The sequence below is a fragment of the Nannizzia gypsea genome, genomic scaffold (genome assembly GCF_000150975.2).
Source record: "Nannizzia gypsea CBS 118893 supercont1.1 genomic scaffold, whole genome shotgun sequence".
NCBI classification, from domain to species: Eukaryota; Fungi; Ascomycota; class Eurotiomycetes; order Onygenales; family Arthrodermataceae; genus Nannizzia; species Nannizzia gypsea.
This window is the reverse complement of record NW_003345201.1, coordinates 5129887-5149477: the sequence shown is the minus strand read 5'-3', so window position 1 is coordinate 5149477 and position 19591 is coordinate 5129887. Positions and strand designations below refer to the sequence as shown.

Genomic DNA, 19591 nt, shown 5'->3' with positions numbered 1-19591 from the left:
TGAAGGAGTGGAACCCTCTCCTTCTATAAATTTGCGATAACTTTCCTCGACCCCCCACCCTTGGCAAGTAAGCCCTAACATTCTCGAGACCAACCCCGTCATCTCGGGATAAATCTTCCATATGCCCACCCATCCAACGCCACAAATAGCAGCATATATGAAAAACGTCCATCCGGCTCCCATCCACCGCATCATAGGCAGGAACGTCAAGCCAATGATGAAATTAGAACCCCAGTTTGTACCCGTTGCCAAAGCAGAGCCAAGACTTCGCACACTAAGTGGGAAAAGCTCCGACTGCTGCCATGGCACATTGCCCAGTCCCGAAGCATAGGAGGCAGTGTACGTCGTGAGACAGAGTAGTATGATAGCCGCTTGAGAATTAGCTGGAGCCGGCGGCTCAGAGGCGCTCCCATCAGCAAGAGACGTCGATGGGAAAGCAATGGCGCAGATAACGAGTGACACTACCATGACTGGAATAGAATATAATAGTATACGACGACGACCAATACGGTCGATGAGTAAGTATGCGAGAAAAGTGAAGATGAAGTTCGTCCCCGCGACCGAAAGAGCAGTGAGGGTTGGCGAGGAGAAGGAGAGAGACTTGAATATCGTTGCTGCGAAGTACATGAGTGAGTTGAAGCCGCAGAGTTGCTGGAGGCCTTGCAGTGTGCATGCTATTATGAGTGCACGACGGTGGCAGCCGATTGTGAAGAGGTCGGTATATGTCCGTTGGACTTTCTGCAGCCATCGCCGTCGTGTAGGTAGAGATGTGGCGCTAGTAGAGATGCCTGACCGAGCGTCTATCTCAGCTGAGGCATGCAGCACTTCCTGCTCGATGTCTCGAAGGATATGTTCAACAATCTGGTTACTTTCTTTGGTGTCTCCGTAAACTCTTTGCATGATTCGGCGAGCTTCATTAGCCCGGTTGGCGCGGACAAGCCACCTTGGAGTTTCGGGCAGGAAAGCGAGAATTAAGAGTTGCATGACGGCAGGAGAACAGCCAAGACCAACCATCCATCTCCAGCCGCTGGGTTGGCTGGATAAAAGCCACCCTACGATGTACGCTATCACTTGTCCTCCTGTGACGAGGAGACTAAGTACAGTCACCATCCTGCCGCGGAGATGTGAGGGAGAGAGTTCGGAGATATACCTGGGAAGGGCAAAGTAAGTATCTGGTTTTTTGTTCAATAATACGGGTATATATAACAGAGCTTACAGCGGTGTTATCAAGCTTGACATGCCTATGGCCAGCCCTACCAAACTCCGGCCAGATATCATCCCCCAAACGGTAGAAGTGGCCCCCTGCCATAGAGCCCCGATAATAAATAGAATACCAGAGATAACTATTGCAGGCTTGCGGCCGGCCTTATCGCCCAGAACGCCTCCCAGGGGACTGGCTATAAGCGCAAATAGACTGGTCGAGGAGGTGATCAAACTCCGGTCAAGGATGGTTAACTCGCGTTGAGAGAGATCTGTTCCGATCGACACTAAAGCTGACGATATAACTCCGGTACTATGAGGTTTAGGTATAAATAGTAAGATTATAATCCTTGTGGTATAATAAAGAGTATTTTGATACATGCTTGGACATACTCATATCCGAATAGAAAGCCGCTGATACCGGCGGAGAAGGTCAAGGCCCAGATAAACCAGGTTCCGGTGCCTGTGAGAGATAGGACATCGATGACGGATGTATCATCTTCGTCTCTAGTATTTGGTGAACTGGTATTATCATGCCGTGGACTTTCGAGCAATGGTGCCGCAGCATCCAGGGTATCTTCCTCGACTCTCGCCATCGGCTCTAGCTCAACTTCCGCCACCTTTGATGGCGTCTCTCAGTTTCAACTTCAGCAATACGTAGACGATATTATTATATACACAGCATGTAACTTGTAACTTGTAACTCCTTTACATGGCGCTGAGGATGATGCTCCTTTGTGTCTTTGATATCAACATCTCATCTTCTCAAGCTTCTCAGCCATCGACCACGCGACGTTGGCAGATGACAGTCACGTGGATATATACACGTGACCATCTCAGGGGAAAAGCATGTTTAAGGGGAGAGACCAGAGTACCTAGTATGACAGATGGTGGTACTGCGGCCATTTAATCGCACCTTGGAGCGTAGGAGAGTCCGCGGAGAGCTTCAAAAATTGACAGCCTTCACTCAGTACTCTTCTGAGGTGGACTCTACGGCTGAAATACAATTGCCACACCACAGGGACAACACAGGGACAACACAGGGACTAAACGACCTGATCTAACTTATGCCCCCCGGGCCCATAATAAAATGGAGGCGAGGCGGACAGGAGCCGATGACTAATCACAATGCTTACTGTGGCAACAAGGTTCGGTCCTTTCACGTGATCCTTATATAAGCTATATTAAGGTTTAAACCTAAACGAGGAAAAAATCAAAGTTTTTGTTTTTTTGCAGAAGAAGAAAAAAAGAAACAAAGCGACGAGGACGATCACCAACAGCGCTGTCGACGGTCAAGCCACGCAGAGGAAGACAAGAGAGACGTTCTTCTGACAGGTAAACTAGCTGCAGCAGAGCTGAGCGAGCATCCATGTGTCTCGGGGCCTATAATGCCGCATCCCTCGCTTTACGTCCCCTTGCAGAACTGGGTCTGTCGGCTTCTTCTTCCTTCATGCGAGATTTCAGGCTCGTCGCAGGCGCCTTTTTTTTCTTTTTTTAGCGCTATTCAGGCACCGACCAATCAGCGTCCAGCAAGCGCGGCTTCTCCCTTTTCATCCCTTCGTCCCTTTCTCGACTTCACGCCTTTTTTCTTCCCGCCTTTTCGACTTTCGTCCTCGACTTCGACCTCGACTGTATCCTCCGGCGTCGCTCACCGTCCTCACCGTCCAGCCTGACCTACTGACAGGTCGTTACACTCCTTTGATGGCCTGAGGCGCCGCGCTCGCTGCCGACTTCTGCTCTGTTTACTCTCCAGGGCTGTGCCGGGGGACTGTTCTTCACCTTCGTTTTTTGTCGGACAATCACCTATCTTTACACAGAATAAAGCAATATCATTACATTTATACACTCATTTGATACACTGCGGCTCTCTGTTTTGGCGTAACGGACTGCTGGATTTACGACTCGTCCTTTTTTACCGTGTGCTGCTGTCTTTTTGGTGCAACGCTTTTGTATCTTTCATGACCTGACCACCACGACCCCGATCACAACGACGGATCACTGCGATGCATAACCATAACCACCACCACCACCACCACAGCCCTTACCGTCGTCCCCGGGACAACCAAAGGGACAATGAAGTCCCCGTCCCTGTTCTCGTCGTTCGCTCGGCCCCTCTCCCAGACCACCGGATCCCCCTCCTCTCTAGAATCGAAGAGCCAGCGGTGGCAGAGCCGATGGCACGGCCGCTGGAGCGGAGAGATGTGCCCGACACCACACGGCTTGTCCCACGACGAGATGCGACATGTAGTCCTGATAATAATGCGGGGAAGGACTGTGGCCCAGGACTGACTGAGACGCCTACAGTGGCCATCGCTCTCGGTGTCGCGTATGTCTAGAACCTGTTAGGATATCATGTGTTAGTGCTAATAATGAGGATACAGAATACCCCTTGTGTGTGCTTTCATAGCCTTCTTCATTCTGCACAGACGCCATGTCAAGAAACTGCGGAAGGAAGACGAGCAGGACAAGATTAAAGCTCTTGACTATGGTCTTGAAGATGTCCCTGCGTCTACCAGCGGAGCCAAAGTCCGGCCGGGCGGCGGCCAAGGAGTCGAGAAGGGCCCCGGAGGCGGCCACCAGCCTGGCATGTCGATGGACTGGACCATGGACAACCCATATTTCCTGCCTCCGGGACTGCAAAAGTCTCGTGGCTCTCTGCACTCCCTCTCGCGAACCATGCCGGGCGAAGATAAGTACGGCGTAGCCTTTGACGGCAACGGCAGCATCAGGTCAAATACTCCCAGCCATCGCCACAATAATGCGGACGATAATTCTAGCTACACGGCTGGAAGCAGTCGAAATGTTGGCGGTAGTGATGCCAACCACCACAATGGCGGTCTAGGCGACGACATGTCTCAGAATCTGCTTCGGAACGCGCAACGCATGTCCACTTCTCCCCCTTTAGCTGCCGTTCCGGCTGAACCCCCTAGCCCGCCACAGCCAGCTCATTTTCCTTCTGACACTCGTTACGATGAATTGGGCCTTCCTTCATCTCTAAGCAATAATTATAGCAACGACAACAAGGACATCAACAATCACGACAGCAACAACTATAATATCAACGGCGACGACAGCCAGATGGGTGCCGCGGGGAGCAAAGACAAAGATCCTGCCCTGCGGAGTAGCCACAATTATCTGGGCCAGTTCATCCACAGCGGCAGTCGATCACCAACTCCAGACGACCATAAAAAGGAAGACAGTGTCCCTGGCCAGCAGGATGGCCATCCCTCCCTCCCCGGCCTCGCATTCTCGACCAACGATGGCCCAAAGTTGGATTTCAACTTGGGACCCTCTTCCCAACCCACTGCTACAACTGTTACTGATCGTCAACAGGCTGATGTTGACAGCGACTACGGTGACGAGAGCAAACCCACTCCGGGTCTCCCTCAGTTTAACATCATGCCTGCCGAGGACCAGAAGCACCTGCAGCAGCAGAAGCAACAGCAGCATCACGGTGACGAAGATACACATGGATATCCAGAAGAAGAGGATGACGGGACGGACAACATCCACGACGTTTATGACCAGTACTACGACTCCAACCACCTGATTGATACCCGCAGACTTACCATGGGAATCCGGCCGCTGCCGCCCGAAGACCCATCTGACAACCCCGAGCAGCGAGCAAACCGCATCCGATCGTTCTACAAGGAATACTTTGACGACAGCAAACCCTTCCAGCAGGACTACATCGAGGACTATGGCGAGGTGCCTCCGCTACCCAACCCAGCAGCACCCTTTGCCCAGCCTCTGCCTCGCCGAGCCATGACTCCTCCGCCCAGGATGCCCCCTGCGTTCCCACCACGTCGTCACCCAGGGGTCGGCCATCAGCCGCCTCCTGGCATGAACATGGGTTTTGCCCACAGCGCTACAAACTCCTTGTCCAGTGGCCATCCCATGGCGGGCCCACGGGCCTTCTCCTCTGCCTCAGGTCGCATCCCTCACCCCCGACAGAAGAAGCCTCTCCCACCGCCGTCACCCTTGCACGTCCTGCCTACTCCTCATAAGCTCAAGGATGACATGTTCCTGCCTGTGGATTTCGCACCTGGTCCTCGAGTTCGAGACCGCCAGGCCGGCCGACCGGAGACTCCCCTGGGCGGCTTGCAACACTACAACCTCATGGTTCCCTCACATAGTCCGCTTGTCTCATCCTTTGACGAGCTTCCTTCCGTGCCCAGCCCGTAAGTTGTTCCTTCTCTTTTTTACTAATCATTGTCAAAAATTTTTGTGATTATCTTGTTAGAGTTAGGGTTGGTTGGTTCTAACAGTTCTCGTCACAGGCATGCCCTCCGCAAGTCCGGTACCTTCACTGCCCTCGACTTTGCACCGCCGCCTCGCTTCAAGAACGAGTCCGGTAGCGGCAGCGACGCAGGCAGTATTCGTAGCAACCGCACCGGCATATCTGCCATGCAAGCACACAACATCCGCGCAGGTGCCTACCGCGTCAGTCGCCTGCCAGCCGAAACAGTTGGCACGAGAGACGACTTTAGCTCTAACCTTAAGCCCCAGTGGGAGATGCGTACCTAAAAAGCTTCGCCATGCCGTCTGCCCTTTGCCTCTTCTTTCTCTCCTCGTCCCGACGCCTAATTTGTTCATATTCTGCTAACATCGCCATATATATATATATTTATCCACATCTACTGTCTCTTTATAATCTCGGAGTCGTGTTCTGCTTCTTGCCTGCCGTTCCTGCATCTTTCTTCTTTCTCCCATTTGTTGTATCTAGTTATAGACGGTGCTTCTGCTGGTGTTCATCTTCATAGCCTGCTTTTGCTGCTTTCCCATTCACCTACGGAGTACTACCTACTTACATAGCCGATGCTACCTTAGCTACCTTAGCTACTTAACCAACCAAAGCTACTTTGATATCTTTACCTTTTCTGTGTCTTTGTTCCTATAAATAGCAACTGAGCCTCGTATTCGCGTACTCACCGTACGGTAAGTAATGGCGTTACGGGCGTCAAGCCACTGCCAGCCCCTTGTGCAAGGCTGTGTATGTAACTGTATTACGCGAAATCACATTACTGCCCCTTTTTTTCCTGCCTCGAAGTTGAACAAGAAGAAGATCGTGAGCTGATGCGACGGAGATCACAGCAATAACAGCAGCAAGCCCGCGCGTGCATAGAAGAAGACAGGTAGCAGACAGCCAGAAGAGATAGAAGAAAGATTCACAAGCATTAGACACAAACACAGAGAGCGAGAGTCAACGTCGTAATTAAAGGGCGCTCGGCTGGTTGCTGGTTCGCTGTTCCTGGCAAGCAAAAGTCAACTCAGCCCCAGCGCTTCTCGTCTTTTTCTCTCTCGTCTTCCTCTCGCTGCCTGTTCCTCTCTTCCTCGTTCTCTTCCACTGTCTCTGCATCGTCTCTCCTTTTATACAGGAACCAGAGCCATAGACTACTGTTTACCACCGTCTCGAACTATCGTCTTTCTGCTGCCTGCGTTGAAACAGGCGATACCTTGGCACGCCCAACTGGGAAAAGCGTCCGCTTTTTCTTCCTTCTGGCCTTTTTTTCTTCGCTTCTTCTTTCGACGTCGGACATCAAGCAAGAGGACGAACTTGCACCTTCACGCTCGTTGCGCCGACAGACAGACAGGACGGCCGCCGAAGAAGAGCCAGCACAGACAAGCTAGGCCGGGAGAAGGCGAGGGACGACAGATCGTGGACAGCTCAGACGAAGACGAGACGTGGACGAGACGACAGCCGACAGGGATAGACAGAGACACGGCCTGAAGTTGACCCAGGATGGCCGCCATGTCGACTGGTAGGTGCTGCCTTGATACATTGTGATACAGACGGTGAAGATGAAGATGATAAATAAGAAGAAGGGGAAGAGTGAGAATGAGAGGAGAGGAGAGTATGATTGCTGACGATTGCAGGCGGCGGGATGCCCACGTCGGATCCTCCCAAGCCAACGTCAAACCCATCACCACCGACGTCCGCTCCTCCCAGCCCGCCAACTTCCAACGAGCCAACGAAGCCCAGCGACCCGCCAACCAGCCCGCCGTCGCCCACTCCTCCTCCGCCATCAAGTGAACCCCCTAAGCCGCCGACCAGCGAGCCTCCAAAGCCGCCCACCTCGCAGCCACCACCACCTCCGGAACCGACAAATGACCCGACGACTCCTCCGCCGCCGCCGCCAGAGACCTCTAACCCGCCGTCTCCTACCAATCCCAATCCCCCTCAATCTCCCCCTCAGGAGTCGAGCACGACCATTGTCATCACCTCTACGGCGTCTGTGCCGATGAACCCGAACCCTACCCGCCCAGCAACTTCATCTTCATCATCTACCTCTACCTCAGCACCAACCTTGCCTGCAGGCTCCGGCTCCGGCGGCGGAAGCAGTGGTCTATCTGCTGGCGGAACCATTGCCATTGCAGTCGTTGTGCCTGTCGTCTCGGTAGCCTTGATTATCATTGCACTGTTGTTCTGGTACCGCAAGCGCAAGGCCCGTAAATTGGCGGAGGAAGAGCGCAAGCAGGAGATCGAAGAGTACCGCTTCAACCCCAACAATGACCCTACTCTACCGGCCGTGGGCATGTACGATACCGACGTGGCCTTGAAGGACACCTCCGCTGCCGCTGGTGCCGCTGGTGCTGCTGCTGGTGCTGCGAGCGGAGGATACCGTGGCTGGGGCACGACTAGCAACTCCCGCCATGCGCCCACCAACACGGCCTCGAGCGGCGGGGCCGACAGCAGCCCCATGTACGGCCGAGAGGTATCCCCCGTCGAAGAGACCTTCCATATGGCCGACGACGAGCAGCGTCAAGGTCTAGGCCGTGTCGAACCTGTAGCCGCCGGCATCCCCAAAGCCCTGCATATCGGTCAGCCTCCAGTCCAGCAGCAACAACCACAACAACAACCGCAGCAGCCATTACAACACCAACCACAGGTGCCCATCCAGCATCAAAACACGAGTAACATTCACCGTGGCCTGTCCAATGCCTCGTCAGCGTACTCCACGGGTGCCCAGTCCGATATGTCCGACGACATGATGCCTCCCGGAGCTCCCTCGGGCGCTCAGTACTATGAAGAGAGTGCCTACTACCCCGACGGCCACGGAGCCGGCTACTCCCACGGCCACAGCGGCAGCCATGGCCACGATCAACCCGGCCTGGGACCTCAGCCGGTCATCCGCGACGTCTCTGCCCGGCGCAACACGCGCATCGAGAGCCCCAGTGTCTTCCCCCATCCGCAGCAGGGCAACGCCGGCATAGCGCAGAACTTTTAATACCCCCGTCGTCTTGTCTTTTTGCTTGTTCAACTCCACGCCCGCTATTCTCCTTCTTCTTCTTCCTACCTTCTTTTCACCATCTTCCCTTGTATCTCTTTTTATTTTCTTTTGATTTCCCGTCCGTTTATTGCTGTTTATTCCCTGGCCTTTGCTTGTGTTTGGTGAAAAGCACGCTGTACAGATTGTGCTTCCTTTTTCCTCCGTTGGTCTCCGCCTTATCGATGATATGTAGTAATACCACTTCCTATGTCGTTCATCTTCGAGCTTCAGTGAATAATTATAGTAGTAATAGTAGAAGTAGTGGTGGTAGCGATAGTGGTAAAGTAGCGGTAGAAGCGAAGAATAGGGCTACTAATAGTGTTACTCAGTCGCTAGTGAGGTCATCGGCCGGCCAGCTGCCCAAACTGGCTGCTTTAATTGGCCCGCGCTTATTCTGCTCCTTTCGTCTGCCATATTTTTTTGCCCCGCGAGAAAGGGCGACGTTTCGACGTCGACGATCGTGGGAAATAGCGAAGTCGATGGTGCAGAAAGGACGAGCAGAGACACACGAGCAGCGAAGCGACGCCGACGAGAGACACAGCGGTAGACGAGACGAGCGACGCAGACGAGGCGGGCCATGAAGTTCGGCAAGCAGATCCAGCGGCGCCAGCTCGACCTGCCCGAGTACGCGGCCAGCTTCTTCAACTACAAGGCCCTCAAGAAGGTACGTACCCGGCTCCCACGCCACGACGCAGCAGCAGCAGTAGTGGTAGCTGTACAGGATGGCGAGATGAAGATGCTGGTACTGACTGGCCTCTGCAGCTCATCAAGCAACTCAGTGCGACGCCCACGATCCCTGCGCAAGGCGCTACGCAAGAACCGTCCAGCGATGTGCTCGACGCCCAGGCAGCCCTGCGCGCCAACAAGGAGGTCTTCTTCTTCCGGCTCGAGCGCGAGATAGAGAAGGTCAATGTCTTCTACCTGCAGAAGGAGGCCGAGTTCTCGCTGCGGCTCAAGACGCTGCTCGACAAGCAGAGAGTCATCCAGTCGCGCCGCACGGTGTCGAATTCAAAGGCCCCAGCGAACTTCGTCGCCTTGATAGAGGGGTTTCAGCAGTTTGACGGTGATTTGAACAAGTTGCAGGTGCGTATATATACATATTACCCTTAGGGTGTGAGGGTTCGAGTGCGGGATAGCTGATCTCTCTCATGTGGTAGCAATTCGTAGAGGTCAATGAGACAGCCGTGTCAAAGATACTGAAGAAGGTGAGATACAGCCCAAACTACTATTACCATAATACTACTACTGGGGCCTCATACTAACTAGATATAGTGGGATAAAACATCAAAGGTGTGTGTGTACGCGCGTTGGTGCATTTGCTGCTTGGTCACATATTTACTAAATGGTATAGTCACGGACAAAAGAGCTCTACCTACAACGAGCGGTTGAAGTGCAACCATGCTTCAACCGAGAAGTCCTTCGGGACCTCTCCGACCGCGCTACCACAGCCAGGCTGGAGCTTGAGGCATGGGCAGAAGGCGAAAACATCCAGTTTAACGCCCCCAGACAGGCAGACAGACCAGCCAGCATAGCAGAGGAAGACGACAGCGATCTGCATATCCTTAACTCTGCCGCTGCCACAGGGAACCTCCAGCCTCTGCGCGACTGGCTCAGCAAGATCCAGCTCTCTCCAGATGCTGCCGACCATCTCACCCGCATCTTTCTGACTGCAGTCAATGAGTACCCAGATGAAGTGCTCACTTTGCTGCTAGAGACTAACCTCGTCGACGTCCATGCAGAGGACGATATCAACGAACGCAACTGTCTGCATGAAGCCGTCATCTCAGGCCGCCAGTTCGTCTTTGACGCCGCTCTCGAGCGTGGCGTCGACATTTCGCAGGCTGACGTCTACGGCAGAATTCCCCTGCATTATGCATGTATGCACGGTCGGGTCGGCATGGTGCATTCTCTACTTGAAAAGGGCCTATCTACCATCGACTTCACTGATCATGATAACTTCACTCCTCTCATTCACAGCATCATCAAGGACCAGGTCTCCTGCGTTGAACAGCTGCTCTCACACAATGCCCGGATCAACCCGGCCTCGGAGTCGGATCACATACCACTTAACCTTGCCTGCCAGCATGCATCCCTCGCTCTTATAAAGATACTACTTGAGCGTGACGCAAAGTTCCTGCCAGATGCCGAGGGCCTATACCCACAGCATCTTGTAGCGCGCTCATGTCGTTCATCTGCAGTTCTCCTGCTCCTCAAAGACCACGGCGCAGACCTTGACCAGCGTGATAAGCTGTACCAGTGGACTCCTTTGTTCCACGCGGCCGCAGAGGGCTGCGTTGGATGTCTACGTACTCTACTCGATTGTGGTGTCGATGCGGATGCTCTAGACGAAAAGGGTCTGCCTGCCATGTACTACGCTGTCTGGGAGGGCCATCTTGAATGCATGAAATTGCTCTGGTCTCAGCGTGTATCCCGCCCCATTCCAGGACACACACCGCTTGATGTCCTCAACAATGGTCCCAGATACCGTGATGCCATGACTGCAACCCTCACTCCAATGAGTGACGAAAAGAAGGATATTCCTGCTCTTGAGGTCGACGGCATCCCAGACCTCTCCCTCCCACCTCCCATCATCCCGCTTCGCCACTACGGCCACAACTTCTTAGACAACAAGACCTTCGTGCAGATTCACTTCAATCCACCATCTGCCGACCCCATTGTCTTCTACCAGACTGGCCGCTACGCTGCTGCACGATTAACAATATCCTCCAAGATGACAGACCTGATCCCCCGTAATGTCATGCTGCCTCTACAAGAAGACTCGCGCTTCATATCATTCCACATTGATAAGCTAGAAAACTTTGCCATCGACTTTGAAATATTCCCTACTTTTGGTTCCAAAGTCATTGCCAAAACAGTTGCTTTACCCGACGTTTTTGAGAACAACGGTAGAAGTTCTGGCCATTGCTGTCTCCCCGTCTTTGACCCCCGGCTCAGAGCCATTGGCGAGATCCGCTTCAACTTCCAGGTCATCAAACCGTACTACGGAGACCCGTTAGAGATTACCCATTTTGCTACCTACTGGAAAGCTACCAGTGCGTTCGATGCAGAGCACAACGGCCAAGTCACTGGTTCCAGCTTGTCCGGAGACTATGTCCAGATATTCGTCCAGATGACCCGAGATCTTGTACCGGTGCTATATCCCGAATTCACGATTATGCATCATGGCGTCCGCTTACCCATCGCACATCTCTCCATCGAAGAATTTAAGGCTATTGGCCGTGAACATTCTCCATCTAACTCCATCACTGCTTCTTCCGAGTCAAACTCTACCAGCAGCAGCTCTACAAGCTCACTGCTCCCATCCCTCGCTGCAATGTCAATAACCGATATCCCCACCGCGCACCGTCTCCTCGCCACATCCTTTTTGACTCTAGAAGAGGTTCTCCTCCATCTACCCACTTCCATCCATGTGAACCTCTGCATCCTCTACCCTTCCCCAGCCGAGCAAAAGGAGCTCGATCTCCGCCTCACTTTCAACATCAACAATTTTGCCGACTCCATTCTCACACGGGTGTTTAATCATGCCCGGGCCTCCAGGCTGGCTAATCCAGACTTTATGAGATCTGTTGTCTTTACCAGTTATAATGTCGGGATATGCGTGGCTTTGAACTGGAAGCAACCAAATTGTAAGTCATATCTACGTGCGTACATACAGCGCAGCCTTTTGCTAACATTCGCTTTAGACCCCGTGTTACTCTGCAACGATCTTGGTCAACCCCGAGACTCAAATACCAACACTACTCAATCGCCCGCCTCACCTCCATCCTCTTCATCTCCAGCAATCCAATACAGCGGTCGTGCCTCACTCTCCATTAAAGAATCCGCCCGTATCGCCCAAAGCAATAATCTTATGGGCCTAATGTGCCGATCAAGCCTACTAGTAAGCCTATTGTTTCACCCATTATTCATCCACACAACGCCCTTTCACGCCTAGACACACCTAAAACTAACCTACCATGTCATTATCAGAACGTAATGCCATCTCTGGCCGAATCGATAAAAGAGCTCGGTCTCGTGCTAGTGGCAGATACGTCTGACGATAGTGCTGAAAGGCGCCGGCACCAAAACGCAAACTCGACTTCGCACACCGGGTTCGGGGGAACGAATGATACCCTCTTCCGCATGCCCGGCAACGTTAACGGGGTTATGCGTGAGACTGGCGTGCTACGATTTAACGACTCGATTGATATGTGATGCATTTCTACCCCTACCCACCACTTTACATAAATGCTTTCTTTCTTACATACAACCCAACTTCTTTACTTCCTATTCGTTTATAGATATCTGTCCGTTGGGGGTTGGATACCTGATACTACTCTTTCTTTCCTTTTTTTTTTTTTTTTGACTGACGTTGATATGCCCCTCTGTTTCACGCTCTTAATTACCTGCCCGCAATGTTACGCAATGTTATCTATTTTATCACATTTCCATCTCCTGTCCGACTCAATTTCTACCCTGCCCGTGCCGGTTTTGATGCGTTATGCTGTTCCTTTTATTTTACTACCTTTTCACTCTTTCTCACGTAGACATTCTTCCCTTGACTCATGTTGCGTGCGCCGTTCTGCCTCGCTTTGTTGGTGGTTGAAAAAGGAGGCCCGTATTGAGGTTAAACCGGGAGAGTTGATGTTATTAGATCTCTCGTTATACGGTGGGCGTGATGGGTATGTATATAGATTCGTGGGATCCTTCCTCCACTGGAGTCGAGTGGAGGAAGATTTTGGGCATTGAATCTACCGTGACTGTTCTCATGATGATATAGGAAACTCAAAAAGAGGAATATAAATGAAAAAAGCGAACGAAGCAGCCGCTCCGAACAATGTAGTTTCCCACCAGTCTTAGAACTCAAACTCCTAAAGAGACAACACACAGACGAACAGATAGACAGTAAGGAATATATTAAAGCAGCCGGGGATTAAATGACTTTGTATTCAGAACCGTCCTCTTTTTTTGCTTTTCACCTGCCGGGTCACGTTCACTCCTCGATATCCTTAACCTTCTCCCACTTGCCCTTCAGATCTTCCTTCCACAAGCTGACCTTGTTATCACCGCCGCTGACAGCAAGAATGTTACCGCTTAGGCTCCAGCTGACGCGCCAGACAACAGTGTCGAACTCTAGCTTCTCACTCGTCCATTCCTGAGGGTTTGATGGATCCGAAGTCCAGATTCGTACAGTCTTGTCTTGGGATGCGGAGGCAATGTAGGATCGGGACAAGATGCTAGGGGACCAAGCTACATCACGCACCCAGTCGGTATGGCCCTGAAGGGTTTGCGTTGCGGAGTAGGTTTTGGACTCAGGGCTAGATGAGGCCGCAAGTTAGCGATACTGCTTAAAGTAAATATGACGGCGTGAAAGTAGATGTGCATGCATACTTGTAGTCCCATATGAATATGAGATTGTCACTTCCACAAGTAACGAATCTTCTCGATTGTCCTGCACCAGCATTGGCGCTTATGATTGAACCCGCGGCGGCGGCGGGTGCCCAGCTGATAGAGTTGACTCCGAGTCCGTGAGCGTGGAAAATCTGATGTGTCCAGCTATTATCGCGGAACTCAAGAACGCTGACCTGTCCATCGGAGGAGGCGCAGGCGAGCAAGCAACCGAGCTCATGGGGTGCCCAGCATACCATATTTACGGAAGCAGTGTGGAGGGAGAAATCGAACACTCGGCTCCAGGAGGTTGAGGAGTGAGCGCCGCCGCCAACGCTTTGTTCACGCCATATGAGGACTTTCCCATCGTAGGAGGAAGATGCTAGTATTGTGCCGTATTTTGGATGTGCCTGTTGGTGTAGATAGACCGTTCAGCCATCTCTTCCGCGTATAGGATGGAAAGAACAACAACGTACCCACGCAACGCACCAAACCGCTCCTTCGTGACTAACAGAAAGTTAGTAGGTAGGTAGGTAGATGGCATTCCAGAAGTCCAACTAACCCCTTAAGTGTCTCGAGAAGCTTGTGTGATTCTCCCTCGATTTCAAATATCTTGACTGTCTTGTCTGAGGAGCATGTTGCAAGCTTCCGCCCAAAGTAGTCGAGTCCGGCATCATGCTATCCACGGCGAATTTAGTATTCAATCCCAAGCCAGATGTAAGGCACAAAAAGGAAGCGTACAATCATGTCATCATGGCCCGAGTTGGTTATCACTTGCGCCTGTTGTATCAACATGTTAGCGGGGGACATCCTTGAAAAAGGGGGAGCAAGACGGAGGATATATCCATACCATCCTGTCTATGCGTAGCTGTCACTCCTGGTATCTTCGTCTCAATTGGCGCAACCGCAGAGTAAATCAACAGGAGGACGGGGGAGGACTGTAGTCTGCGCGATGTTACTATCTGTGTTCAAGGTCGAAGTTCAACTTTCAAAGTGGTCGAGCTGGCATCAAAGGCAAGTCAAGCCACAGCAGCGAGAGGCTAGATCACGTGAATTTTCCACCAGCCACAGATAAATCTTATCTAATCAACTGAGGATAAACATTTTATCCTTTTACCGGCGCCTTTCCGCTTTAGGAATAAGCCTCGGCTCAACCAAGGGTCACGGGCCGTCGTCTGCTCCCTCTTCCTCTTTCGGCGATAAAGCAGAATGTCGACTTCACTTCTTCCTTTCACTTCTGCTTCTGCTTCTTCTTCTTCTTTTCCCTCCTTCACTTTATTAATTCCAGATATCTGTGGCTCTGCGCCTTTATAGAGTAGAACCATCACCTCCTTGCTACACAAGTGTCGTTCTCTTATCTCTTCCTTCCCACGGTCCGGCCGATCTGCTGTTACAGCAAGCTATATAAGAAACAGCCATGGCGGATGCACTTTGCGGCCCTTCAAATGCTCTACAGAACTTTCAGAAACATACGTCTGTTGACCGGACCCTTCAGCAGGATAGAATCTCCTCGCGACAGTCTCCAGCTCAGGTAAGGCGGGCCTGCTGTCACAAGACCGGGTTGAGCAGCTGCGCTAACTCCCTCGGCTTTCTCTACAGGGCTTTCGATCAAATACGTCGGCTCAGGGACAACTAGATGCAGAGTTCAATGCCTTCGAAGCCGGATACTCGGCTCCATTGCTCGCAGATCAGCCTAATAATATTAACGCCTTCCTACCTCCGCCTCCCCAGTTTGCGTCTCAGCCCAGCGCAGATGTCTCCGGCTGGGCTACCGATTTCCAAAACCTGCACATTGCCGGACCTCAGTTAGAACAACCACTACACCAGATCAAAGCCGATACACCTACATTCCAGGCCAACTCGGCCGGCCGTCACCATGAGCTCCCGCGTGGGGTACAGCAAACCCCACAGTCTACCATGTTCCAAGGGGGCATGGCCTACCGTCCTGGTATGGGCATGCTAGGCAATCCCGGGTTTGCTCGGCCAGATACCTTTACACCGGCCACCACTGAGAGCTTGCAGAGCCAGTCGAAGCCAGCAGAAGTCTTCGATGATTCCGCATTTGAAGCAGCGTTTGCGGAGGCGCGCGCCGAAATCGAGTTACAGGAGTCTGCACGACAGGAAGAGAGTTTAGCACTGCAACCAGAGGAACTAGAGCCGGCACCACTCGAGACGATTAGAATCGGTTCGGACAACATACCAGCCCAACTTGAAGAAGGGGTGAACGAGTCTGATGAGCTATCAAAGACCGCGGGAGAGCTACTTGACCGTGTGAGCCATGATCAAAGCCAGAAGTTCAAGCAGAGCAACTTCCTTGCCTTGATGAGACAACTCCGTGACCGCGAAATTGTCGTCGACGGTGACGAGTTCCGCAAAGTCAGTACTCACTCATAGTTTATTTTTCCTACGGCCCGAAACCAACCCACGCCACGTTCGTTATATAACTGCTGGGTACTGGAATTGAAAACGTTCTTCCGACTTTTCTTACGATCGTTTTGCACCCGTGCGTACTAATGGGCCTTTCAGGTGCAACAGCCTTTACATCCCGGCGGACCCCTGTACCCGGAACAGAGCAAGCTATCCGGAAGCCTCCCTATAGACCTAGACTCAGGCGAGCACAATGAAGCCAGTAAGTCACACCTGCACCCTTACATCATTCTATGTCCCCCTTACCTGCTTTGCTCTAACACCCGGCAAATAGGCACTTCTCCCGGAGCTTGACTACCGGAGGACTCGCTAGAGCTTCTTCCACCCCAACACTACCGTTATTCTCCTGATATGCAGTTCTCATCAGCAGACTTAGACGAGAGCAGCCATCAGCAGCGCGCAGAAGAAGACCGTGATGCCATCTACCGAAAGTTCCTTTGGAAATCCCAGCTTATTGATCACCGAACTCCCAATCCACCTGACTGTTTCTTCCGCCACGATTTGGACATTGACCTCCTTGGCTAGACTTTGGCTTGGTGCATTCACTCACTTTTTGGGGCAGAGAGCAGCTGGATAATTGGAAGGAGAGAAAGAGAGTGGTCACGCCCTCTAGAGACGTTTTTTTTTATATCTTAGCATCGTTATATAGAATACCCCTTCGGCACTTGAGCGAAAACATTCAGCTGTTTCCCCCTTGACCACCTACCTAGATCTAGTATTTACTTCCTTGCCGAGGCCAGGATCCTTCACAGGTCCATTACATCACTGGTGGATATCGCGTAGATGACAGTTAGCAGTTCCTGAGCAGGATTCATCATCACTGCCATCATGTGGGAGGCAACTAACCTTGGACCAAGCAAGGATCAAAGGCACTTTTGCTGCGTCTAAAGCAAACTTAGGCCTGCTGTTGGTTGTTGTGCCTACAACTATATGTACCAACTCTTTGCTCCCACGTCTATCCAGCCTTCCCAAGTCTGCATCCGCTCCTTGAACAAACAACAACACTCGCTGGGACATCTAAACACTGCTTTACACAAAAGACAAACTGCTTAAAGACTGCTTGATGCCATCGCCTGAGATACCCACCTGCAAAGTGACCACCACGTGACCTGCAGGCGCTTCCAGCAAAAGGCGAAGACGACGACGAAGACGCAGAAAGACAAGAACGACAGCGCCAGAAAGAACACCCACCGTCCCCCCTTCGGCTGTCGACGCTATCGCAGGAGCAGCTGTTTGGGCATCTCCAAGAGCATCCATCGCCTAATTAATAGTGTTATCTCGAAAAAAGTGCGTCGCATCGAGCGATCTTGATCTTAATCATAATCCACCCCTAGCTAAGCGCCACTCCCCATGGTCCAAGGGCAACATCACCACCACCCGCAAGCCCAACAACCACCGACTGCTCTGTCTCTCTGACCCGGCCCCGACCCCGAATACCTTGACCCGAGCCTGGCCCTTCCGGCTCGAACAGAGACACCAATAAGGAATACGAAGACGCTTTTGCTGGGCGGGAGCCGCAAGTGAAAAAGGGCCCGGCCGTCTCCCCTTTTTTACCGCCAGACACATCAGTCCTTTAGGGGTGCAGCTCAGTCGCGAACGTCCCCCCCGATCTCAGCACCGTGGATAACAACAGTAATTCACGCATAAACCCTCCCCCCAGTCACTCTCTACCGTCCGGTTCTTCATCGTCGATCGCTCTCTCGCCTCTTCCGCCGTCGTTTTCGTCTCTTTATTCAAGTGCAGGTCAGGGAGAAGGAGAGGAAGAAGCAGGCGAAGTAGTCGGTCTTCACCAGTACAACAACTCAGCACTCTCAGTCGCCGAGTCAGGGGCTTCTTCACCACCCACTTTTGCCCCGGCGCCTCCGTTTGAGGAAGCTTCTCCGTCCTCGTCACCCGTCACTCCTCGAGTAGTCACTGAGACCAAGGCCGAGCTTTCCAGAGACAAGGGCGAGTCGTCTGGCAAAGGTCAGGACGACGGTGAGCCTCCGCCTCCGTACACCGAGGGGTCCATCCCACTCCAGTCCTTTACATACGTCATGGCTGCCGCAGGAGGGGCTTCGAGTATCATCACACAGGTGCAGCAGACTGGCGGGCCGCCGCTGAACTCGCTTGGAGATATTGGCGGAGATGAGCACATAACGCTGGACCTGCGTGGCATGAGGTTCACTCTCTCCCGCGACGAGCTCCTTACCTTGCCCGAGTTTGTTCTTCTGTCCTTGTTCCCCAACGGACTGCTGCCGGATGGACACATGGGCTCCTTCCATGAGGGAGACGTATACCCAGTCGACTATGATCCGCTGTCCCTCCAGTACATGCTAGATTTCTTCCGGGCCGTTGCTCAGTCAATTCCGTCCTCTTCGCCTTCCCCAACTACCTCGCCAACTGTCGAGGCCGCTGACCCCATCCCGAATCCTGCTCGGGACATGCTGCAGGACCGCGCTGGAATCATCGTCCTGCGCGAAGACCTCGACTTCTACACCATCCCTCCAACCGCGGAGATTGAGCATCCAGAGATGATGGAGATCAAGCGAGCTGCCGGCCGTGCCTTACTCAAGCAGGACGGTATCTTCTCGGGACTACGGAAAAGTGATGAGCCCGGATCTACCGAACAGCATCTCATCGAAATGCTAACTGCAGGGTGAGTTTACACATATTCTATATTCTACCCTATGACTAAAATTACTTTGTCCATTAACGTTGTGTACAGAGGTTTCAACCATGATGACAGATGGGGCCACCGTGCAGGCGAGCCAAACAAGGCCGTGATATGCAGTCTGGCGCTGGCCAAGCTACGGACCGATATCAGAGGCGACTTGGCCAACAGCAATGCCGTCGGCATGGCCCAAAAACTGCTTCTATTCTGGAGAAAACCAGCCCGAAGATGCTGGTGGGAAGGTGTTGAGCTCGAGAACGTTGAGGGAGTAGAAGGCAAACTAAAGGTTTGGATCCGGAGAGTGTGGACCCTAGAAATGGTATATTCTCTCTCTCTTCTCTCTCTCTCTCTTTTTATAATATATATCACGCCTTTGATATCGAGAGATCGCGCAAGCTAACAACACGGTTACTCACAGAGCGTTATCGGCCTCCGTTGATCAAAAGCATCGCAAAAGAAAAATAACAGATTCAATTTTTTCATCATCTTATCTCCAAATATAATCACCCCGTACAACCTTGACTCTGCTTCCTTTCCGTCTGGACGAGAATCATCTCAGACCAACTATGTTATGTCGTGTTCTTCTTCTCCTTCTTCTGCTGCTGCTTCTTCTTCTTTACTCCGTACTTACCCATTTTACCTTTACTCTCTC

General features: G+C 52.2%; 7 protein-coding genes across 7 annotated transcripts; 5 read left to right on the top strand and 2 right to left on the bottom strand.

Moving 5' to 3' along the window:
• Nucleotides 1-23: 23 nt before the first annotated feature.
• On the bottom strand, nucleotides 24-1796 carry MGYG_01892 (myo-inositol transporter 1; the record flags this gene model as incomplete). The annotated part of the gene is made up of 4 exons (XM_003177781.1): nucleotides 24-74; nucleotides 130-1150; nucleotides 1217-1513; nucleotides 1594-1796. The coding sequence occupies 4 exons, from the start codon at nucleotides 1794-1796 to the stop codon at nucleotides 24-26; spliced, it is 1572 nt and encodes a 523-aa protein (XP_003177829.1).
• A 1407-nt stretch (nucleotides 1797-3203) lies between these two features.
• MGYG_01891 (hypothetical protein) lies at nucleotides 3204-5727 on the top strand (the record flags this gene model as incomplete). The annotated part of the gene is made up of 3 exons (XM_003177780.1): nucleotides 3204-3526; nucleotides 3582-5381; nucleotides 5481-5727. The coding sequence occupies 3 exons, from the start codon at nucleotides 3204-3206 to the stop codon at nucleotides 5725-5727; spliced, it is 2370 nt and encodes a 789-aa protein (XP_003177828.1).
• A 1225-nt stretch (nucleotides 5728-6952) lies between these two features.
• On the top strand, nucleotides 6953-8429 carry MGYG_01890 (hypothetical protein; the record flags this gene model as incomplete). Its single annotated transcript, XM_003177779.1, has 2 exons — nucleotides 6953-6962; nucleotides 7078-8429. 2 exons carry the CDS (start codon nucleotides 6953-6955, stop codon nucleotides 8427-8429), a joined length of 1362 nt encoding a protein of 453 aa, XP_003177827.1.
• Nucleotides 8430-9048: 619 nt separating this feature from the next.
• On the top strand, nucleotides 9049-12686 carry MGYG_01889 (ankyrin repeat protein nuc-2; the record flags this gene model as incomplete). The annotated part of the gene is made up of 7 exons (XM_003177778.1): nucleotides 9049-9135; nucleotides 9234-9554; nucleotides 9629-9676; nucleotides 9744-9761; nucleotides 9823-12118; nucleotides 12176-12372; nucleotides 12462-12686. The coding sequence occupies 7 exons, from the start codon at nucleotides 9049-9051 to the stop codon at nucleotides 12684-12686; spliced, it is 3192 nt and encodes a 1063-aa protein (XP_003177826.1).
• A 778-nt stretch (nucleotides 12687-13464) lies between these two features.
• MGYG_01888 (hypothetical protein) lies at nucleotides 13465-14669 on the bottom strand (the record flags this gene model as incomplete). The annotated part of the gene is made up of 5 exons (XM_003177777.1): nucleotides 13465-13789; nucleotides 13863-14269; nucleotides 14336-14366; nucleotides 14422-14537; nucleotides 14601-14669. The coding sequence occupies 5 exons, from the start codon at nucleotides 14667-14669 to the stop codon at nucleotides 13465-13467; spliced, it is 948 nt and encodes a 315-aa protein (XP_003177825.1).
• A 607-nt stretch (nucleotides 14670-15276) lies between these two features.
• MGYG_01887 (peroxin 20) lies at nucleotides 15277-16811 on the top strand (the record flags this gene model as incomplete). Its single annotated transcript, XM_003177776.1, has 4 exons — nucleotides 15277-15390; nucleotides 15459-16235; nucleotides 16386-16488; nucleotides 16657-16811. 4 exons carry the CDS (start codon nucleotides 15277-15279, stop codon nucleotides 16809-16811), a joined length of 1149 nt encoding a protein of 382 aa, XP_003177824.1.
• Nucleotides 16812-17636: 825 nt separating this feature from the next.
• MGYG_01886 (hypothetical protein) lies at nucleotides 17637-19378 on the top strand (the record flags this gene model as incomplete). The annotated part of the gene is made up of 4 exons (XM_003177775.1): nucleotides 17637-17639; nucleotides 17864-18924; nucleotides 18994-19258; nucleotides 19358-19378. The coding sequence occupies 4 exons, from the start codon at nucleotides 17637-17639 to the stop codon at nucleotides 19376-19378; spliced, it is 1350 nt and encodes a 449-aa protein (XP_003177823.1).
• Nucleotides 19379-19591: the final 213 nt, after the last annotated feature.